This window comes from Lissotriton helveticus, chromosome 12, assembly GCF_964261635.1.
Source record: "Lissotriton helveticus chromosome 12, aLisHel1.1, whole genome shotgun sequence".
Classification (NCBI taxonomy): domain Eukaryota; kingdom Metazoa; phylum Chordata; class Amphibia; order Caudata; family Salamandridae; genus Lissotriton; species Lissotriton helveticus.
The window spans coordinates 732801092-732823118 of NC_136073.1; the positions used below are offsets into that span (position 1 = coordinate 732801092).

General features: G+C 43.8%; 1 protein-coding gene across 1 annotated transcript in view; it reads left to right on the plus strand.

Moving 5' to 3' along the window:
• Nucleotides 1-22027, plus strand: part of LIX1L (limb and CNS expressed 1 like) — a 261466-nt gene that overhangs the window by 170772 nt on the left and 68667 nt on the right. The window contains exon 5 of the mRNA XM_078669935.1: nt 2804-2881. Coding sequence (XP_078526061.1) covers nt 2804-2881 — 78 coding nt within the window. The remainder of the gene's footprint in view (nt 1-2803; nt 2882-22027) is intronic.

Genomic DNA, 22027 nt, shown 5'->3' on the forward strand with positions numbered 1-22027 from the left:
TTGTCAGAAACATGAATTTTTGAAATTTCTCTGGCAAAAGAACAGTGTACTTAATTCTTACTAAAAGACCACCTTTCTCTGCACAATAATCAATCTGTGTGAAATTTTCAGGGATATGGTTATAAATTACGAGAAGTTGCAGGATTATAATTTACAAACAGTTTCTCATGGCTGGTATTTCCATATGTTAATTGCAGAATTAGCACTGTACCTTGGTTGGTTCAGTGTCTCCCCTCACACTCCTCTGAGTTCCAAGCAAGGATTTGTCTTTCTTTAACCAAATACTGAAATTAAGTTTTAATTTAATCCTAATTTCTTATTAAAAAATTATTAAATAAAAACCTTATCCAAAAATGTAATCCTTCAATACTCTCATATTTCCTTCCTTTGGATTGGAGGCTATTCTAGTTCTGTACTGTAAGTGTTCATTTATAATTTTTCTTAAAAAAGTAATAATCCTCAATGCATTTCGGACCGTGGGCCCTTCATCAGAAGGCCTTGGAGATTTTACGATATAAATGTTCGGTAGGCACTCAATTGTTTCTTTCTTTTACCCATGTTTTATTGCATGATTAGCTTCATTACATGAGGGCACAATGGAGATTATTAGATCTTTTTGATACTCATTGCGTACGTTGACAAGATCACAATCCCCCTATATTTTACACGCCATTATCTGACAGACTCGAAATTTATAGTTTATTGCTGAAGTTCACTGAGCAGTATTGAACATCGGCTTTATTTAATGAGACATAAGCAAGATTGCTTCACATGTTTTTTTGCAGCATTAACAATCGCAGATTCAGATTACATCCGGCCCATATACCACTAGTAAAGATGCTCATTCAGTGTACCTAACTATTTATGAACATTCATTTTTGATGTATTTTAAATCTTGATGATCCCCAGATAGTATACTCATATCAAATGACCACATCCTAAACAACTTGTCCAATGAGATTTTGAAATGGATCTGATTGACACACACTATCAGAGGCTTGATGTGACTCTCCCGATGTATGAAAAGGATGGTTTATCATGAGAAAATGTGATTGTTTATCAATATGTACATTACATGCATTGATTGGGACCATATATATAATGTGACACTCTTGTAGTAACAGTTGATAACAATTTATAATTCAAGTATTCCAACACTTAAGGTAATTTAATTGATTATGAATGTATGATTATTTGAATACAAGTTTTCTTTCATTCCACAGTATTCAATGACCTACGGTCCGAAATGCAGTGAGGCTTATTACCTTTTTTTATTATAAATGAACACTTATGGTATGGAACCATAAATAACCTTCAACCTTGTTAAAGAAGGAAATAAGAGAAAGGAATGGTTACATTTTAGGATGATGTTTTTATGTAATACTTTGTTAAGAAGAAATTAAGATTGAATTTAAAATTTTGATTAAAGAGAGAAGAATTCTTGTTTGGAACTTGGAGAGTTCCAGGGGAGACACTGCACCAGCCCAGGTACAGTGCTAATACTGCAATTTTTGTGGACTCTCTGGGTCAGTGAGTTATGCCCCATCAGGACCCAATTACTTTACTCACAGATCTTCCTTGACTAAAAGGGAGTGCACTGATAAACTGATTTTGTTTACCATATGCAAGACATCTTGAAAGTAAGGCGATTCCTTAAATGTGGATGTCTAAAAGTTGATCAGGAGCTATATATCAATCCATTCATTCTTTCATATATATATTAGGTGGTATTCTTTGCTTTCAGTTTTTAAATACAACAAGTCACAATGTTAAGGCCTTTTTGTTTGTATGAACAAATACCAGGCATTTTAGAAGGAGTTTTAGACATTTCCCTGGCTTGAATCCTAGAGTAGCTCTCACAAGTGGGTATGCTATAATTAAGTTGATGAAAAAAAATTTATTATCCATTTTTAAAATATGAGGGTTTACAGTCTCCCAAACTTAATAAATTCAATGACGAAAATTAAGGACCAGAAACAAAGAATTGAGCTTTGCCTATTTATTTATTTTATTTAAAAGGTTTTATATAGCGCTGGCTAGACCCGGAGGTATGAGAGCGCGTTACATGGGTATCAGATAATAAATTGCAGGTTACAGCTTTACAAAGGTTTCACAGTTATTAGAGCATGGCAATTTTAGTTACAGGTAAGGTTGAGACAAACAAAAAGGAAAATATAGGTAGGGGAAAAAGCTGGCAAGAGGAGAAATTCCAAGGAGTGGGGTGGTAAGAGCAGGGGAAGTAGACAGAGTGGTGGAGGGAAAGAGGAGGGGAGGGTTAGAGACACGGCATGGCAAGAGGAGGGGGAGGGTGACAGGGACACAAATCGGTAGACGAGTCAGAGCTGCGCCCAAAGCCCAGAAGCTGTGATCCCAGGGTGAGTGGTATCATTTCCCCATCTCTGTTGCAAGAGGCTCCCTAAGCGCAGTGGACTCTCTCAGAGGGGTCTCTGAGACTCCAAGGCCTATTTACTGGATCCTCCCCCAAAAAGGGGAGAGGGACTGCTTTGGCAAGGGGTGCCATACCATACCTCAATTTTGAATGGCTCCCTTGGCGCTGTGGACTCTCTCTGCGGGTATGCTGAGACTCCACCGTATATAACTTGGATCTTCTCCCAAAAAGGGGAGAAGGAGTGCTTAGTCAAAGAGATAATGCAATGAGATAATTACTGTACAAAAGAAAGGAGCCTTTGCATTGGTATCACAGTATTCTACACATATAGTAATGTTAGCTTTTTGCATCTTATCACTATATTTTTCTGCTGTTTACTGCTATTAAACTTTAGCCTGTTATTTGTATTCCTAGGAACTGATGACAGTTTTCCAGCTGTTACATTGGAATGGCAGCCTCAAAGCAATGAGGGACCGGCAGTGCTCCAGACAGGTAGTTTTTCATTCACTCTTTTCATACGAGATTCTTAATTATTGTTGAAGTAAACATGCATCAGGACAAAGGTACTATTGTTTTCTTGCCCCTTCCTCGTTCCGTTTACCTCCATGTATGGCAATCTTTTGCAGCAGAATTATTTCTTCACTTCAGTAGGATAGATAGTTGGATTTTTAAGTACCTGTGTGTTTTTGTAAAGGGCTTCTTGTCTCAACTTTTCACCAGTGAATCTGCTTATGTTGCTAGCAGGGTTTTTAACTGTATATTCAAAGGATGTGCCTGTAATGGGCGAGTGGTATACGTTCATGCATTTGTAGGTTACCTTATCTCCTGCCTGCTATATCACCACAGTTACATCATTCGGAAAGTATTAGCTGGACCCACCAGATCATATCCTCTTTTCTAATTATTTTTAAATAATCTTTGCTAGGGGTGGGCGGAATTTTTGGGAAATTGACTTTCGCAAACTGTTGCGAAATTGCGCTAAATCTCCGCGAGCATGCGGAACTTAAGCGGAGATTGCTTTTCCCGCCCGTTCGTTGATGTGTTTTTGCGTGCTCGCGGGGAAATTTACCTCTAACTTGCCAATGCGGTCTTTAATGGGTGCGGCCATCTTGCTCGCGATGCTTATTTCTTGTTCTGGGTCAAATGACGTGTTCGCGATCGCAAAATCGTGCGGGATAGCGCGACTGGTTACCAATAATCCAACATCTTGTGGCGCATGCGAATGGATCAGAAAACTGGGTCCGGATGTTTGCTAGCTGTTTATCTTCAAAGAAGTCTTTCCAGTCTTGAGGTAGGTGACTCCTCCTTTCATTGATAGTGCGCATGGGCATCAACTCCATTGTTAGATTATTTTTTTCTGCCATTGGGTTTGGACGGGTAGTGCTGCGCTCTGCTTCGGAATCGATCCTCCGGTTGCCCCTTGGTGCGTACTCTCTCGACCTCTACGGTATTCTTTTTGAACAAGTTTCTCTTTCCGCGGTTCGATTCGAACTTCAACCAACTTCGACCGGAAGATATGCGGGCGACCTTCAGGCCCATCTGCGTCCGTTCGGCTCCTTGTTGATTGAACGGACTCCATTTAAATTCTGCCCCCTTTGCCATGCGAAATATCCGAGTACGGACTCTCATCCTGAGTGTAATTTGTGCTTGTCCCCCGAGCACAAAGAGCAAGATTGCGACGCGTGCCCCTCCTTCAGATCAAAGAAAATTCTCAGTGATCGTCGGGCTCGACGTCAAGAAATGCAGCAGCAGTGGTTGGATGTTACACCGGACCTCTTCGGCGAAGACCCCGAACAAGAAGAGGTATCAGCGGTAGAGGAGGAAATGCATTCAGCTACGTTTAACTCCGGATCAGACTTGGAATTATCCAACATGGTTATTACCTAGAGCTTATCAACAGTCCTCCAAACATTCCTCCTTGATCTCACAAAATATCACTAAACCACCAGTACTTATCTCAACAAGAAGTACCATCTTTATTACTCAAAGGGGATATAGAACCAGTCCCACTGCAGTACCAAGGGTCAGGGGTTTATTCCTTTCCCTTTACTTTCTTATTCCCAAAAAGGACTGCTCCTTGAGACCTATTCTAGATCTCAGAGAGGTAAACAAATACATATTGTCAGAGAACTTTCACATGGTGACTCTTCAACAAGTACTTCCTCTCTTGCAGCAAAGCAACTTTTTCTACTCTAGATCTAAAGGACGCCTACTTTCATATTCCAATCCATCCCGCTCATCACAAATACCTCAGGTTTGTGATAGCAGGCAAACATTACCAGGTCAAGGTACTTCCATTTGGCATCACCACATCCCCCAGAGTGTTCACCAAATGTCTTGTAGTAGTAGCTGCTGGTTTCAGAAGACCATGTATACACATCTTCCCTTACCTGGACAACTGGCTTGTCAAAGCGGCCACTTACCAGAACTCTATGCTACACACTCATACAACAGTGAACCTGCATCACCAGTTAGGTTTTACAATAAATGCACAAAAGTCTCACCTGTGTCCAACACAAGTGTAATCTTATCTAGGAGCTTCCCTCAACACTCTCAAAGCTCTAGCTACTCTCAATGTAGCCAGAATTTACAATATTGAGGCCACACTATCACAATTCCAACCCAACCAATCATTACTAGCTAGAGTCTTGATGCAACTGCTGGGAATGATGGCATCCTGCATTGTAATAGTACTTCATGCCAGGCGTCACATGCGTCCTCTGCAAGAATGTCTAGCAAGTCAGTGGAATCAGTCACAGGGTCTATTAAATGATCTAGTGTTGGTAGACAGCTGCACTCATCGCTCTCTTCAGTGGTGGAACACTCAAAATTCAGCAAAAGGGTGGCCTTTTGTAGACCCGATTCCACAGACTATTCTAACAACAGACACATCGTTAACAGGTTGGGGTGCCCTTCTTCAACATCACACAGTACAAGGAATGTATGTGGTCAGACAATCACAAACATATCCACATCTACCACCTAGAACTTCTAGCAGTGTTCCTAGCACTGAAAGCTTTTCCCACCCAACTTGTAAGCAAGACTCTTAGTTCGCACAGACAACATGACAGCAGTGTATTACCTACAGAAACAGGGGGGACTCACTCCCCCAACTATGTACCCCTTGCACAAAGCATTTGGAATTGGGCGATTTACCACAAAAGTTATCTCCTAGCAGAACACCTTCCTGTGGAAAAGTAAATTTTGCCATGTTCTGTGTCCCTACGCGTCCTCCATCATATGTTATGTGTGCATGATTAATATGCATATGTATTCCCCATGTTCGATTAAAGACGCAATTACAGTTGTGTCCATCTCTAGTACGTCAGTTTCCAGTTCTCGTGAATACTACGAATATCAGGCCTATGTAAAGTCACGTTGCCACGTTTCTCAGTGTGCACGTTATTTTATTGTAAAATCCCCGTTTCTAGGCCTCAAAAGGGCCCGGACACCAGATTCAGCTCCTGTCTCCTGAACCCTCGCTGAGGAGCGATACAGCCCCCACCTGTATCCTCGACCCTTCACTTACTTCCTGCCTCACAGTGCCCGGCTTAGCCTGGCTCTGCCTCTGAGTCTGCCAAGAGTATGTTATGATTCCAGTTATCAGTTAGTCCTCCTTCTCTGCATTCCTAAGCTACTGAATCGCATCAATAGTTTCCGTCATAGTCTAGCCTTTACGTCTCCATGTAAGAGAAATACTGCATTTAATGGTCATTTAATATTCTTCATCACGCACTACATGTAGAATAATGCATGCTCCAGTCTTAGAATCAAGTTAGCCTCTCCCCTCCTGACTTCTAGTTTATATCAACATGTTCTCTAAACATCAGATACTAGATACTGCTTAGGTACATGTCGCCCTGACTCTCCAGACTTCAGTCTCTGCTCCTAGCACAGAGTTCGTAGCCCCCAGCTTCTTCTAGTAACACGTCATTGCCAGTTTGCGCGCACCATTAGGTCAGAGGTCCCGGCTCCTTAGGTAGCCCCCTCCATGTTTCCGCCCCATTCATGACATATTCTGTTACGTTTGCATCACATGTCTATGTATACGCCCCTGTTACACCCATTTTCACCCTTATCTTTCGCGACTGCTATTGACCACACCCACTGATCCGCCTATCATATGTACTGTAATGCAACTGTTTTAGTATATATGTTCGTGTATTGTTATTAAATGTTAGCGCGCTCATCCCAGATCCTGCCCGGCAGCTGTCGGGCCCCCCCTGTCAGGCTCTGCCATCCTATTCCTGTGCAGGTTGTCCTGTTCCTGTCCTTTATGCTGTAATAAACCTGCAAACTCCTACTACCTCGAATCTTGACTCTTATTTATTGAGCTATCTGTTATTGCTATGCCTAGACAAAAATAGATCCGGTATTATTTATTTATATACCACATAATGGCGCCCGAATAGGGACTTGCCCTTTCCCCACGCGCCGGTGAAGCCACGCCGGCCCCCTGACCCTCTGCAGCCGTGACGGAACCATACCGTGCACGTGCAGATATTTCTGCTTCAAGTATCCCTCAGGCCCACGGAGGAGACGGAGGTGGCGGTCCAGCATCCAGACGAGGCGGTGGAGGAACGCGGCGAGTCCCGACCAGAGCCCAAGCCGAGAGTCCAAGGTCCGAGGTATCCGGAGGCCCACCCGTAACAGAAGTTCGAAGTTCGTCCGTCCAGCGTCGAAGCAGTCCAGTCCAGTCCGAGGCCTTCCGTTCTTGCTGCCCGGTGAGTACCGTTGCTGGGGTAGTATCTAGACAGGGTCAATCTAATTGACTCTGGTCCGTGGGTTGGTGGTACACAGACCCACAAACGAAGTGTCCACTTCGGTGGATGCGGGTCCTGACGTGTCTCTGTATGAGACCGGTAAGTTTCGTACTGTTTCAGCAGTGCATCTAGTTTCTGTTCTAGTCAGTTCTGTTCTCGAGAAAATTCATGTATTCTGTTTTCCGTATTCCAGGTAGTATTCTGTTCGAACTGTTATTCTGAATGTTATTCATGTATTTTAATGTCGTGGTATGAGTGTGAAGTAATTATCGTGTTTATTGTGTATTGTGTTGTGTCCAAATTATAGTTCAGTCATGCCGCTCTTTTCAAAACTGCGTCAGTTAAAAACCAGAAAAGGTCTGCTAGAAGCAGCAGTTCCTGTTCCGCCTAGGGACAGTCCAGGTCATTTTATGTATCAGAAGCATGGCATAAGCGCCATATTGTATCTAGATTTATGGGTAGAGTATACCAAACAGTTAGAAGAAAAGTATAGATGGCCTGTATCAGGCACATGGGATGCCGAGTGCATCATGCGAGTAGAAGAAGCATTATGGAAAAAGAAAGCCAGACAGTCACAGAAAGATGCCATCGAGTTATGGCGCAAAGAATCTCATAAAAGAACCGAAAAAGAAATCAGAAAGTCAGAACTAAGTAGAGAATCCTTAGAACGAGCACAAGAAAGAGAACTAATCGAGATAGGTGAACGAGTTAAAACCGAACAGTCAGACAGACAGAGGCATGCTCTTATTAAGGGTATGTATCCTCTTCTTGCCGAGGGCTTGCCAAAAGCGACCCCAGAGGCATCCAGTAGTTTCCCGCCACCACTAGTTCCGACCAAGCTACGTCACAAACCGACCGCAGCTGATATTTTCATTTCGTCCTATTTGGACGACACAGTCCCGGAATATGCAAATCCCGCTCCGCCAGTCCCTGTAAATCAGGCACTTCCCGCTCCTCCAGACACCGGAGTACCTGTTACGGTACCCCCGGTCCAGCCCGCCATACAAGTCCAGCCTGCATTTCCATTTCCCACTCTGCCAGGACGAAGAGCATCAGTAGACGACTCTAGTTTAGGGGCCGCAGGGGGAGGTCCTCCAGGTACCCCGCCACCGCACCAACGTAGAACGTTGGCCGAGTTACATGAATGTGCGTTACAACGTACGCCCAAATTTAAGTCCGTTGCAGAAATCCGACGAGCTCTCACTGAATGCCGCTATGATCCAGTTGCAGGTGATGATAGTACAGTAATATATTCCATCCGTGTAAGACGGGTGACCGGGTATTTAGACACCCTACCAGATATGAAAGGAGATCTAGACAGAATATATCGTTTCATCCGTACAGGGGATGATCCAGAAAGTATTGGCGAAGCCATGTCTCAAAGGAAAGCTGAGATCCAGCTCATGATATTAAAGTTTCTGATTAATTGTCTAATAAGAGAACAAGATTACCCGACTAAAGATCCGGCCGAAATGAAAATCCTGACAAGGTGGAGTGATAATATAGCCGAGGGTAAGCATAAGACCATCAGTAGTATAGAGAGTATGTACAAGAAGATTCGTAAAGAAATAATAAGGATACACGAACAACGCAAAGAAGCACAAGTAAGCGAGAAAGAAAGTAACTCTGATACTGAAGAGGTAGAGGACGAGAATCCCGCCAGAATAGCGTATGTAGGAAAATCTAGATTTCCAGACCGACATTCACGTCTAGACTACAAGAAAACTGTTCCTCATCCGGCACCAGAGCAAGGTTCTCTAGAACAAGTATTTCAAGCTACCGATCACATTCTGAAATCACGAATCGGTTATAGTGAGTTAAGTACTATGCATGAACAAGAACTAGTCCGATCAGCAGTCCGATGGATTACTGATTCTACCACTTTTCCAGACGAAATAGTGGCACAAATGTTTCTGAGAATGCCCCCAGCCGAGCAACGACTGGCGGGTATGTATATGATCCAGCACCTCATTACATTGTATGAGGGTCAACATTCTGATCCAGGTCCGTTACATGATGTCCTGAACGAGTTACTCCAGTATAAATGGAAAGGTTTAGGTACCGATTTGATTAGTGTCATTCTAGAACAGCGCCACAAATACAGAACGTTTCTGAACCCACATTTTGTTCACGTCTCACCCCCAGAAAGTAAACCCTTTTACATAGACAGACAGAATCCGTTACGAGAAGTGCATCCAATTAAGACAGACGGTGGTGAGATGCAACGAGTGTTTGTTTACACCCCGATCACAAAGATGGAACTCTTAGAGATGAAAAAGTTAATTCCCTGTCATGATAAAGATCCAGCAGGGTTCCACCGAGAATTAAAAGACATGCTCCGTATGGGAGAATACACGTATCCAGATATCATTAAAATGTTAAAAGTCTTGTTGCCCGCAGGGGTATATGAGAAACTCAAGGAAAAAGATTGGGAGGTGGGAGAGAAAAAGATCGATTGGGCAGTTCTAGAAGCCGAAGATAAGGCACGAGTACCAGGTACCGGTCTTGGAGATAAATGTAAAGAATTACCAGAATTGTTAATACAAGTTTTGCCTAGGTTATTGACAACTAGAAAAGAAGACTGGGATGCAATCTCAGCATGTAAACAGAAACAAGATGAAGATATTAGTGATTATTATTCCAGATTTGAGAAATGTTTTACTATAAACAGTGGCCTCAAGACAAGTAGTGAGTCATACCCTCATCTTTTTGTTACTAAATTAGTCGAGAATTCAAGTCCACAAGTTAAGAATCGAGTTTTGAAAGTCGAAAGTACCTGGCAAGCTAATACCCCGTCCCAAATGTTACAGATGCTTCAATATCACCAGAATAGAATCAGAGAAGAGCAAGATCACGAGAGAAAACGTATGAAAGACACGAAAATGAAAGTACTAGTTGCACAATCTATTCCTCAAGACAGTCAGAAGAGGGGTACGAATCAAGCCAGTCATCCTGCAGCTCCCGTTAAAGGGACATGCAATTATTGTAAACAGCCAGGTCATTTCATAAACGAGTGTGCAGTTCTGAAACACAACATAGCCACTGGTAAGACTAAAGAAAGACCACGTCCGCCTAGACAAGAACAGGTTTCACAGACTCCTCAGTCACAGAATGCACCACAGACAGTTACAACACCGCAGCCTATCGCTGCAGCACAGCATGTTACACAGCAGATGTACCAGTATGCACAGTCTGAGTATCCAGAGTATCAGCCATATTCATGAAACAGCCTAGAGAGGGAGGTAGGCTTACCTCTCATCGAGATACCTGTAGATCAAGAAGGTCCCTATGTTCACAGTCAAGTATTAGGGAAATACAGAAAGTTTCTGATTGATACAGGGGCAAGTAGGACCACTATAAGTCACGCCGAAGTTCCAGGGGCTCCGCTCTCAGGCTCTAGAAATGTTTCCCTTGGATTTTCAGGAAAACCTATTGTAAATGAAATATCAAAGCCAGTTACTCTAGAAGTAGGTCCATTGTCCCGCACTACTGACCTGTTACTTACTAAGTCATGTCCAGAAAATCTATTAGGCATTAAGACACTGAAAGAGTTAGGTGCAGTTATATGCTGTTCCCCAGAGGGAATACGATTGTTCCTACGTGACTTCAAGGGTCACTATGTATTACGAGATTTTGATCCGAGATTGTCTAATGTTCCGCAGCATCTATGGGCGCAAGGTCCAACTGATGTTGGCTTTATGCAAATCACACCCCATCGTGTGACTCTCAAGCCAGGTGTAGTCCTGCCACGAATCAGGCAGTACAGATTGCCACCTGAGGCTGTAGCAGCCTTATCCAAAATTATTGACGAACTCATGGCTCAAGGAGTAGTTGTAGAAACTGACTCCAATGTATGTAATTCTCCGATCATTCCAGTCATGAAACGTACGGATCCAAATGCACCCCCAGTATATCGATTAGTGATTGACCTCCGAGAGCTTAACAAATGTATTATTCCCCAGTACCCAGTTGTCCCAGATATCTCTTCCCTATTGACAGCCATTGATTCTGAAGCCTCATTTTTTACAGTCATAGACCTCAAGAATGCGTTTTTCAGTGTCCCCATTCATCCAGACAGCCAGTTTCTTTTCGGATTTTGTTTAAATGGAAGGAGCTATATGTTCACACGAGCTCCTCAAGGTTTCACAGAAAGTCCTAGTATTTACAGTCAAGCACTCAAGAGACAACTAGACAACATTCACATGCCAACTGACACTGCCCTGCTCCAGTATGTCGATGATCTACTGATCACAGCCCGTTCTGAACGTGCTTGCGAGCGAGCATCACTTACAGTCTTGTTTTTCCTAGCCGAGATGGGACACAAGGTGTCCCCTTCTAAGCTTCAATTCTGTGTCCAGCAAGTGGTCTACTTAGGACACTTACTGTCCAAGAGGGGTAGGCAGTTGACACCAGACCGTATCCAGTTAATAGCGAGTCTTCCTCAGCCCAAGACCCAGAAGGAGGTACGTGCTTTTATCGGCCTTACTTCTTATTGCAGACAATGGATTCCTCAGTATGCATTTCTAGCTAAACCACTGATACAGTTAACGACACAGGAGGCAGCCGTATCGACTGTCCTCCCTTGGACATCTGAACATACATTTAGTTTTAATGAGTTAAAGAAAGCCCTATGTCAAGCTCCAGTTCTAGCAACACCGAACTACAGTAAGTCTTTTACACTTTTCGTCACAGAACGCGAAGGTACAGCATTATCTGTTCTCACACAAGATCAAGCAGGACAATACAAGCCTTGTGCTTATTTTTCGAGCACATTAGATCCTGTAGCCCAGGCTCTGCCTGCGTGCCTCAAGTCAGTTGCAGCCACAGCACTAGCTATCAGACAAAGTGATTCCATAGTATTAGGACATTCCTTGACAGTACAAGTTCCACACTCCGTGGAAGTTCTTTTAAACCGTACACAGACTCAACACTTGACAATTGCACGTTTAACAGGTTATGAATTGACACTGTTCCAGCCACACATAGAAATCAGACGCTGCAACGTTCTAAATCCTGCTACACTGTTACCGTCAGTTAATTTAAATCCTGCCACACACGACTGTGTGGAAGTAGTTAACATCATGACAAAGCCAAGACAAGATCTGACAGATATTCCATTACCAGATCCAGACCTGACACTTTATGTGGATGGTTCATGTATGAGAACAAGTACAGGAGAACTAGTAGCCGCGTATGCAGTGACTACCGACACTGAAGTTATTGAAACACACCGTATTGACACCCTGTCTGCTCAAGCAGCAGAGCTAGTTGCTCTGACTCAAGCCTGCATTCACGCCAAGAACCTGAAAGTTAATGTTTACACCGATTCACGTTACGCATTTGGAGTTGTACACGACTTCGGAGTGCTCTGGCAAGAGAGAGGTTTCATGACTTCTCATGGAACCAAGATTCAGCATGGTCTCCTTATTCAGGCTCTGTTAGATGCCATACATTTACCGACATCCATTGCTATCATGAAGTGCAAAGCACATACGAAAGTTACTGACACTATTTCTCAAGGTAATGACCTAGCAGATCGCACAGCCAAGCTTACAGCACAGACACCAGACATTCCAGTTAATAAGACACCGACATACACTCCAGATCCGATTACATGTATGACAGTTAAGGACCCCACTCAAGATGTCATAGATATCCAGTTACATGCTACTCCCGAGGAAATCAAGAAATGGTCCGAACAAGGAGGGGTCCAGACAGATCAGGGATGGGTAACAAAGGGTAAAGCCACTTGGTTTCTCCCCGACTCCATGGTTCAAGTCATTATCAATACCGCACATAGTCCAGCACATTTAGGAGAAAAAGCTATGTTAGACAGTATCCAGACTATTTGGTTCAACAAGCATTTACGAGCTGCAGCCAAGCAGAAAGTCCGTACCTGTATGATATGTTGTCAGTTTAATCCAGGTAAAAGTGTCCCGGTGGAACAAGGTGGATTCCAGCCCCCTGACCACCCTTTTGAAGTCCTCCAGATGGATTACATTCAGATGGAGCGATGTCGAGGTTTCAAGTATGTCCTTGTAGTTGTATGCGCTTTGTCCAGGTGGACGGAGGCATATCCAGTTCCAGACTACACAGCCGCGACCACTGCCAAGCAGTTGGTTCGTGAGTTCTTCCCCCGTTATGGACTCCCTAGGGTCGTATATTCTGACAACGGCCAGCCATTCTCATCTGAACTCATGAAACACGTGTCCCTTTTGTTAGGGTACCAGTGGAAGTTCCATTGTGTACGCCATCCAGAAGCAGCCGGTCTCGTAGAGAGACATAACCAGACTCTGAAAATTCGAATTGCAAAAGTTTGTCAAGAGAAAGGTGTGGACTGGCTAGTAGGTCTGCCGGTCGCCCTGTTCTATATGCGCATGGTCGCACATTCCAGATCAGGTCTGTCCCCTTATGAGGTCGTATTCGGCCGCCCCCCTAACATGTGGGGTACTCCTAGACCCCGAAGTATTACCGATGTTTCAAGTAATATGCTGACAGATTACCTAGCTTCCTTGATGTCTGCCCTCAACTCTTGTCGTTCACAGGTTGCCGCCGCATTTCCAGACAATACCGAGGTGGCACCGCATGAAATCGTTCCAGGATCCATGGTCCTAGTGCGAAATTTCGATCGTTCAAGTCCGCTGGAGCCTCACTGGAAGGAGCCCCGACAGGTCCTCCTGGCCACCCGCACAGCCGTTAAGTTGGAGGGACGCAAAGGCTGGGTGCATCTTTCGCATATCAAAAAGTTTTATGGATTGAAACCAATTTCAAAGAACATTTCCGAGGATTTAAAGGACTGCCAAAGTACTATTCTTAAGGACTGTCCCGCAAAAGACACTGATACTGCACCCTCCCTGTTAGAGAAAACTCCGCAACAGGAGTATAAGAAAAAGTTAAGGTCTAGTAAAATAAGTCAGCCAGTTTGATTGTCTAAGTCCTCCCCTAGGTGAAACGGTTAGACCGGTTTCTGACATGTATAAAATAGACCCCCATAGTGAGAGAGTTAGTCAAAACTCAATCCGATGTATCGTTTTTCTATGTTTCATATTATTTCTCAGTATTATGATTTTCCTGCACCAGTTATGCATTTTATCTGTATTTTCCAGTTTCTCATGTAAATAAGTCTTCTAATGTTACAGTAGAGCACACGTTTAGTGATCTACCTCCTCATGAACTCTCTTACCGCCTCGCTATGCGTAACAATTCTTTTATCCGCATGTTACATTATTCACACCAGACCAGCAATGTCACTAATTGTTGGGTGTGTGGTCGACTCCCCCCTTTCCAGACCCCGAAGGGAGTTCTGCCACTCTTTCCTTATCCATTTTCACATAATGGTTCGTGTGGAGCATGGTCCACGTTAACGTCATCTTCAACAGATATGTCTTTTCTTAACAGTACATGTTTCCCAGACAAGCAAGGTCTTCCCCACAGAACAGGGTTAGATCTAGAAAACGAAGTTTACAATTTAGGTAATTATTCTTCGAATTTTATGGTCCTGAATGTCCAGTCTGATTCCACTCCAGACTTACCTGCTATTTCAGTACTACCAGTCAAAGGCGAATTATGTGTCCGAAATAATGGTTCCGTACATGTAGGACATAGCGATTGTACTCTTATTGTCAAGTACAGTGACAGTGGGAAATCTATTTTCAAAGCTTCACGTCATTCTTATTTTATTTGTGGTCAGACCGCATATGTTCGTCTGCCCCTCGATTGGGAGGGAACCTGTTACATTGCCTTCCTACTGCCACCTGTTTTCCTAGCTCCATCTGATTATCACAGAAACACACATCTAGTACACCTTAGACATAGAAGGGAGATTGAGTCCCCAATTGTCGATTATACTGAAACTGCTCTAGAACAGTATACAGATTTCAATAGAGGTTTCTTCTTCTTTATAGGACCTATCCAGAATAGTAAGCTAATCCGTAGGTTAACCAGAACCCTTGAAGCAGTAGTTAATGAGACTGCCTCTGCCCTAGGTAACTTAACTGAAGAGCAATCTGCTATGAGATTTGTCGTTTTACAGAATCGTCTCGTCCTTGACGTCATATTGGCCGATAGGGGCGGGGCCTGTAGAGTCATCGGATCTAGTTGCTGCATTTTCATTCCAAATAACGCACCGTCTGTTTATTCAGCTATAACCAGACTCCATAAAATTGCCCATCTGTTACACCAAGATCCAGGCACCTGGACATGGTCCGGTTGGTTCTGGAATATAATTTCCGATTGGGGATGGAAAGTCTTGTCCTTTCTAGGTATTGCAGTAGCGATCATATTCAGCTGCTGCCTCTGTATACAATGTGGCCCTGCGATTTGCGGCATTTGTGCTACCTCTTGTATTCCTAGTCCCAAGCCCCGTTCTAAATCCCGTTCCAAGAAAATTCGAGACGAGCAAATGATACTGTATGAAATGATAGATGGTATCATGAATATTGATGTTTCCTGATGGAAACGTAGTGACAAGGAGGGAATGTGGAAAAGTAAATTTTGCCATGTTCTGTGTCCCTACGCGTCCTCCATCATATGTTATGTGTGCATGATTAATACGCATATGTATTCCCCATGTTCGATTAAAGACGCAATTACAGTTGTGTCCATCTCTAGTACGTCAGTTTCCAGTTCTCGTGAATACTACGAATATCAGGCCTATGTAAAGTCACGTTGCCACGTTTCTCAGTGTGCACGTTATTTTATTGTAAAATCCCCGTTTCTATGCCTCAAAAGGGCCCGGACACCAGATTCAGCTCCTGTCTCCTGAACCCTCGCTGAGGAGCGATACAGCCCCCACCTGTATCCTCGACCCTTCACTTACTTCCTGCCTCACAGTGCCCGGCTTAGCCTGGCTCTGCCTCTGAGTCTGCCAAGAGTATGTTATGATTCCAGTTATCAGTTAGTCCTCCTTCTCTGCATTCCTAAGCTACTGAATCGCATCAATAGTTTCCGTCATAGTCTAGCCTTTACGTCTCCATGTAAGAGAAATACTGCATTTAATGGTCATTTAATATTCTTCATCACGCACTACATGTAGAATAATGCATGCTCCAGTCTTAGAATCAAGTTAGCCTCTCCCCTCCTGACTTCTAGTTTATATCAACATGTTCTCTAAACATCAGATACTAGATACTGCTTAGGTACATGTCGCCCTGACTCTCCAGACTTCAGTCTCTGCTCCTAGCACAGAGTTCGTAGCCCCCAGCTTCTTCTAGTAACACGTCATTGCCAGTTTGCGCGCACCATTAGGTCAGAGGTCCCGGCTCCTTAGGTAGCCCCCTCCATGTTTCCGCCCCATTCATGACATATTCTGTTACGTTTGCATCACATGTCTATGTATACGCCCCTGTTACACCCATTTTCACCCTTATCTTTCGCGACTGCTATTGACCACACCCACTGATCCGCCTATCATATGTACTGTAATGCAACTGTTTTAGTATATATGTTCGTGTATTGTTATTAAATGTTAGCGCGCTCATCCCAGATCCTGCCCGGCAGCTGTCGGGCCCCCCCTGTCAGGCTCTGCCATCCTATTCCTGTGCAGGTTGTCCTGTTCCTGTCCTTTATGCTGTAATAAACCTGCAAACTCCTACTACCTCGAATCTTGACTCTTATTTATTGAGCTATCTGTTATTGCTATGCCTAGACAAAAATAGATCCGGTATTATTTATTTATATACCACATTCCAGTGGTAGGCATTCAGTTTGCAGACCTGCTCAGCAGACACAGGCAACAAATACCCGAGTGGGAACTTGTCCCCAAATTCCAGGTTCCCACACCCAGCATCCAAGGGCAATGCTCTACCGATTAATTGGTCACGGAAATTTGCTTATGCTTTTCCGCCTCTCCCACTTATTCCATTACTGGTTCGGAAGCTCAAGCAAACTTCCCTCACACTGATCTTAGTAGCCCCCAAATGGGCTCGTCAACCTTGGTACACCACCCTGTTAGAACTCTCAGTGGTTCCACACCAAAAGCTACATATCAAACCCTGTCTCCTCACTCAGAGCCATGGAGAAATCATACTCCAAATCCCACAGAACTTAACCTAGCGATTTGGCTCCTGAAGTCCTAGCGTTTGGTTATTTACAATTACCACCAGACTGTATGACTATCCTAAAGGCGGCTAGGAAACCTACTACTAGGGCATGCTATGCAGCAAAGTGGAAACGATTTGTTGTATACTGTACCAATAACAATATCAATCCTCTTGATGCTTGTGTAAATCATCATGTGTTATCTCTTACACCTACAGCATCCGGATTAGCCTATACATCCATTTGATTGCATTTAGCAGCAGTAGCTGCATACTTATAAAACAGACAAAACGTATCTCTATTCAGAATGCCGGTGATTAAAGCTTTTTGGAAGGACTAAAAAGAATAAGACCACCAAGAGCTCCACCTGTACCAGTATGAAACTTGAACATAGTAATTACAAGGGTAATGGGTCCACCTTTTGAACCAATGCACAAGGGTCAACTACAATTTCTCTCATGGAAGTTTGCTTTTCTTATCGCAATCGCTTCCTTAAGGAGAGTTGGTGAACTCAAGGCACTAACTATGCAAGAGCCTTTCTTTTAACTTCACAACGACAGAGTGGTTCTTCAAACCAATCCCACATTTCTTTCTAAAGTGGTTTCTGCTTTTCACATCAATCAGTTGAGTAACCAGTGTTCTTTCCTCAACCTGATTCTGTAGCAGAACGAGCTCTACACACACAAAATGTTAGAAGAGCTTTACTATATTATGTAGAAAGAACAAAAGATTTTTGTAAGACAAAACAACTTTGTTGCTTTTTCGCCACCACACAAAGGTAATCCTACATCTAAATCAGGCATTGCAAGATGGATCGTAAAATGTATCCAAACATGTTATGTGAAAGCAAAAAGAGCCTTGTCAATACCCCCTAGAGCGCACTCCACACGCAAAATAGGGGCTGCTATGGCCTTCTTAGGAAATATTTCACAAGCTGACATTTGTAAGGCAGCAACATGGTCTACACCGCACACATTCACCAAACACTATTGTGTAGGTGTGTTAGCGAGGTAGCAAGCTAATGTAGGCCAGGCAGTGCTTAAAACACTTTTTCAAACAACAGCAGCAGCTACAGGTTAGCCACTGCTTTGTGAGTTTACTGCTGTATAGTCTATGCAAAGCATGTGATCTACAGCTCACATGCCTCAAACAGATTATGAATTACCCAGTAAGCATCTGTTCTTGGCATGTAGAGCTGTAGATTCACATGCGCCCACCCGCCTCCCCGGAAACCTATACCTGTTGCAGTTTCTTACTTTACATACATACGTATGGACATCTCTATTCTACCTTTACTAACTCCATTCTCACCCTCTGTGGGAAAACAATCTAACATTGGAGCAGATACCCATGCACACTATCAATGGAAGGAGGAGTAACCTACCTCATGACTGGAAAGACTTCTTCGAGGAAAAACAACTTGCAAACATCCAGACCCAACACTAGATGGCACGAGTATGTAAAGCATGTGAATCTACAGCTCTACATGCCAAGAAAAGATGCTTGCTGGGTAAGTAACATTATCCTTCTCATACAATTAATTACTAATGCAGCAGATTTTGTATGTTCTAGTGATGCACAGTGGGAGAAGATGCAAAAACCATTTGCAATGTCTTGTTCTGGACTGTTACAAGAAGGCAGAGTAGTGTTTCAAAGGGTAACAGAAGTATGTTGAAGGATCACTGTATACAGCAGAACCACTGGGTTCAGGAATTACTGTAGCACTGATTGTAACGTCTGTGCTTGGTTTAAGGTATCTGGTAGTGTGCAACTGCCGATGCAGAATATGCCGTTTGAAGTATTATCTCTGTTTGGAAGCGGATTTATGAAACATTGAAAATCATAAAATAAATTGTTTTAATTAGTGGACAGCATATATCAGGCCAACTTCTTATAAAAGGGCTTTCTTGGAACCCTATTGGAGTGTATGTTCTCTGTTACAGTATTTATAAGTAGGATTATTTTCCTTTAATGAGAAACCCATGTGGCATATTAGCCTATTTGAGGTACAATAGGCTGCATGGTTATATATGCATACATGTATGTTTTGGAGGTACTCTGTATTTTATTTGCCTAAACATACACATATATATCTATTATTTTTGTAAACGCTCCGGGGTCCTGCACATGGGCGGGATTATTCAGTGCTAATGACTTTCAGGAGTATACCCCTGGAAGAGAACTAGGATTACAGGTAAGTAACTTATCCTTATTGTCCAGGGTAGCTTTTATGAACCCTGCATTCATGTGTTTTAATCTTATATTCTTCCATCTTTCCCCCTCTTTCCCTTCCATTTCTCCCACTCATCTCCTCCCTCAAGAAATTGAGGTAGGAAAGAATGTGTTATGTTGGCATTCCCTTTCTAGATCCTTCCCACCTTTCCCTCGAAGGCCCCCGTACCCTCCTCATGCACTTACCTCCTTTGTGATGTAATCAGCTGGCGTCCTAGAACACCAGCTGAATGGAGTCAGTTAAAGGAAAGTTGTTGGGGAGTTGAAGCGTGTTTTACTGTGGTGTTCTCCCATTTTGGTGTGCTGCTACTTCTGCAAATAAATCGTACTTCAAGGATGTTGTGTCATTGTCTTTATACTCAACAGAGGTAAAATCACACTGCATTACATCATAACAACACCAACGTACCTGTATTGCCAATGGCAACACAGACAGGGTAAGCAGAAGGGGCGACGGCGGCATCCGTGCCGTGTGCCACGTTCTATGTCCCACAGCTCCCATCTATATTGTCCCACCTTCACCTGCGCCCCAGTGCCGGTGAATAGCAGATGGATCCAGGATCTAAATAGTGGCTCTATCCCCATGACTTTCATCCTCTCTAACAAGTACCCCCAGTCCACTGTATCAAATACCATTTCATTATCAATTGTGGCACTCACCATCTCCTCCTGGCTGTCATCTACCTCATGGAGCACATGTGCAAGGCACCTCAAGTTCAAGTTTGTATTGTAACCAGGAATAAAGCAACACTGATCTACACGAACCAGCCCATTCATCACCATGCTCTGGCAGTTGGCCAAGAGTTTACATAATATTCTGATGTCAAAATTTATCATTCTGATGAGATGATACGAGGTAGGGTCGGAGGTAATCCCTCCCGGCTAAGGTAGTATTCAAATAAGGCCTTCTCACATGCATGGCAGGAGTGCCCCTCTCTCCTTTGCTTCCAATAATACCTCTATCAAAGGATGAGTCCATGCCTCTGCAAACCTCTAATAGAATTCCACTAGAAATCCACCCCCCCTTGAGCCTTGTTTTAAGGCAGCAAGGGCAAGGTAGCCCTAAGCCCCTCCACTGTACCCTCCACATCCAGCTCTCCCACTGCCCCGGCTCCCCTGGTGTTGTATATTCAAAGGTGATAGGATAGCCCAAATGCGTTCCAAAGCGATCAAGATGGCCCCCCTAGGTGTCACTGAAAGTCTGTCAAAACCTCTGCCTGTGAAGCCACCACCACTACATCTGGTTCTGTCAGATGTATCAGGGATGCGGGCCACTCTACTGGTGGAGTAGCCAAGCCAGTAACCTACCAGACTTATTGCCCTCCCCAATGCAATTGTTGTCTGTTGTGTAAGCATAATGCATCAAGCGTATCCGACTTTTCAGCTGTGTTCCGACATACCCTCAATTCTTCCCTATGGTGATTTGGGTAGGTCCGGTCTAAGCTCTGCACTCCAGCCAGTATTCCTCTATGTGCAGCTCCCGCAGCTGCTACCAGCGTACCTTGCAAGTCAGACCCAAGCACTGTCCCCTCATCACTGACTTCATGGCATCCCATTCAATTTCGTGGGTGCCCGTCGAGCCCCAGTTAGCCTTCAAGTACTCAGTCAACTCATGCAACAGGATTTCCCTCCTGACTACACACTCCAGGACATAAATCAGAAAGTGCCAATTCTGCATCTGAGCCCCTGCCCCTCCCCCGACCATCTTGCAGATACAGACGAATGATCTGACCAGAATCAGGCCAAGTGCAGTATTACCAGCAAACACTCAAGTGATATACCCACAGCCAGCACTTTATTAAGTCTGCTGAATGTGTGGCTTGTAAGTGAATGACGTGTTAAGGCTTTATTTAGTGGTCTACAGGCCTTCAAACAGCTAACAAACCTAGATTGAGCATTACCTCATACATCGCCTGCATCATTCGAGGCTACATGTCAGTCTTGGGTGTTGCCTTTACCGCTCCCTGTCCAACAGACAGTTAAATCCCCCAGCCAAAGGAGTGGGCCATCAATGTCCTAACCAATCAGTTGTTGCAGTCTGAAGAAAACGCAGAGATAGTCAATATTTGGTGCATTTAAGTTAAGGAGATAGCCCTCCCATCAGCCTCACCCTAAAGGAAGACATGCCTCCCCTCCAAATCAGCTTCCACGTAACTGGACACAAATGGAGTCTCAGGAGTGACCCAGATCATTGCCCCCACTAGCGTAGGTGGAAAAGCCGGCGTCATACAGCAGCCCCTTCCATTTCTTGGCCACTTTATTGATTTCAGTGTTTAGGTTTGTCTCCTGGAGACGAGCAATGTTTACCCTTTGACATTTCAAGAAGGAGACGATCCTATACTCTTGACGTAGGTACCCAGTTCCCTGACATTCCAGGAAAGTATCCGAAATCTACCTCCCATTCGAATAGGTCAGTGCATTACAAGAATCTTCTCCCAGTGCTTCTGCTACTTGTTGACAGCGCTGCATGAAAAACTGATCACCCAACACAAAAATATAAAAACAAAGACATCATCCTCCCACCCCAGGCGAAACATAGTAGAACTGTCATGCTACGTAAGCCCACCCAAATCGTGTGCCAGGACAACACAGTATCCCCAACCTT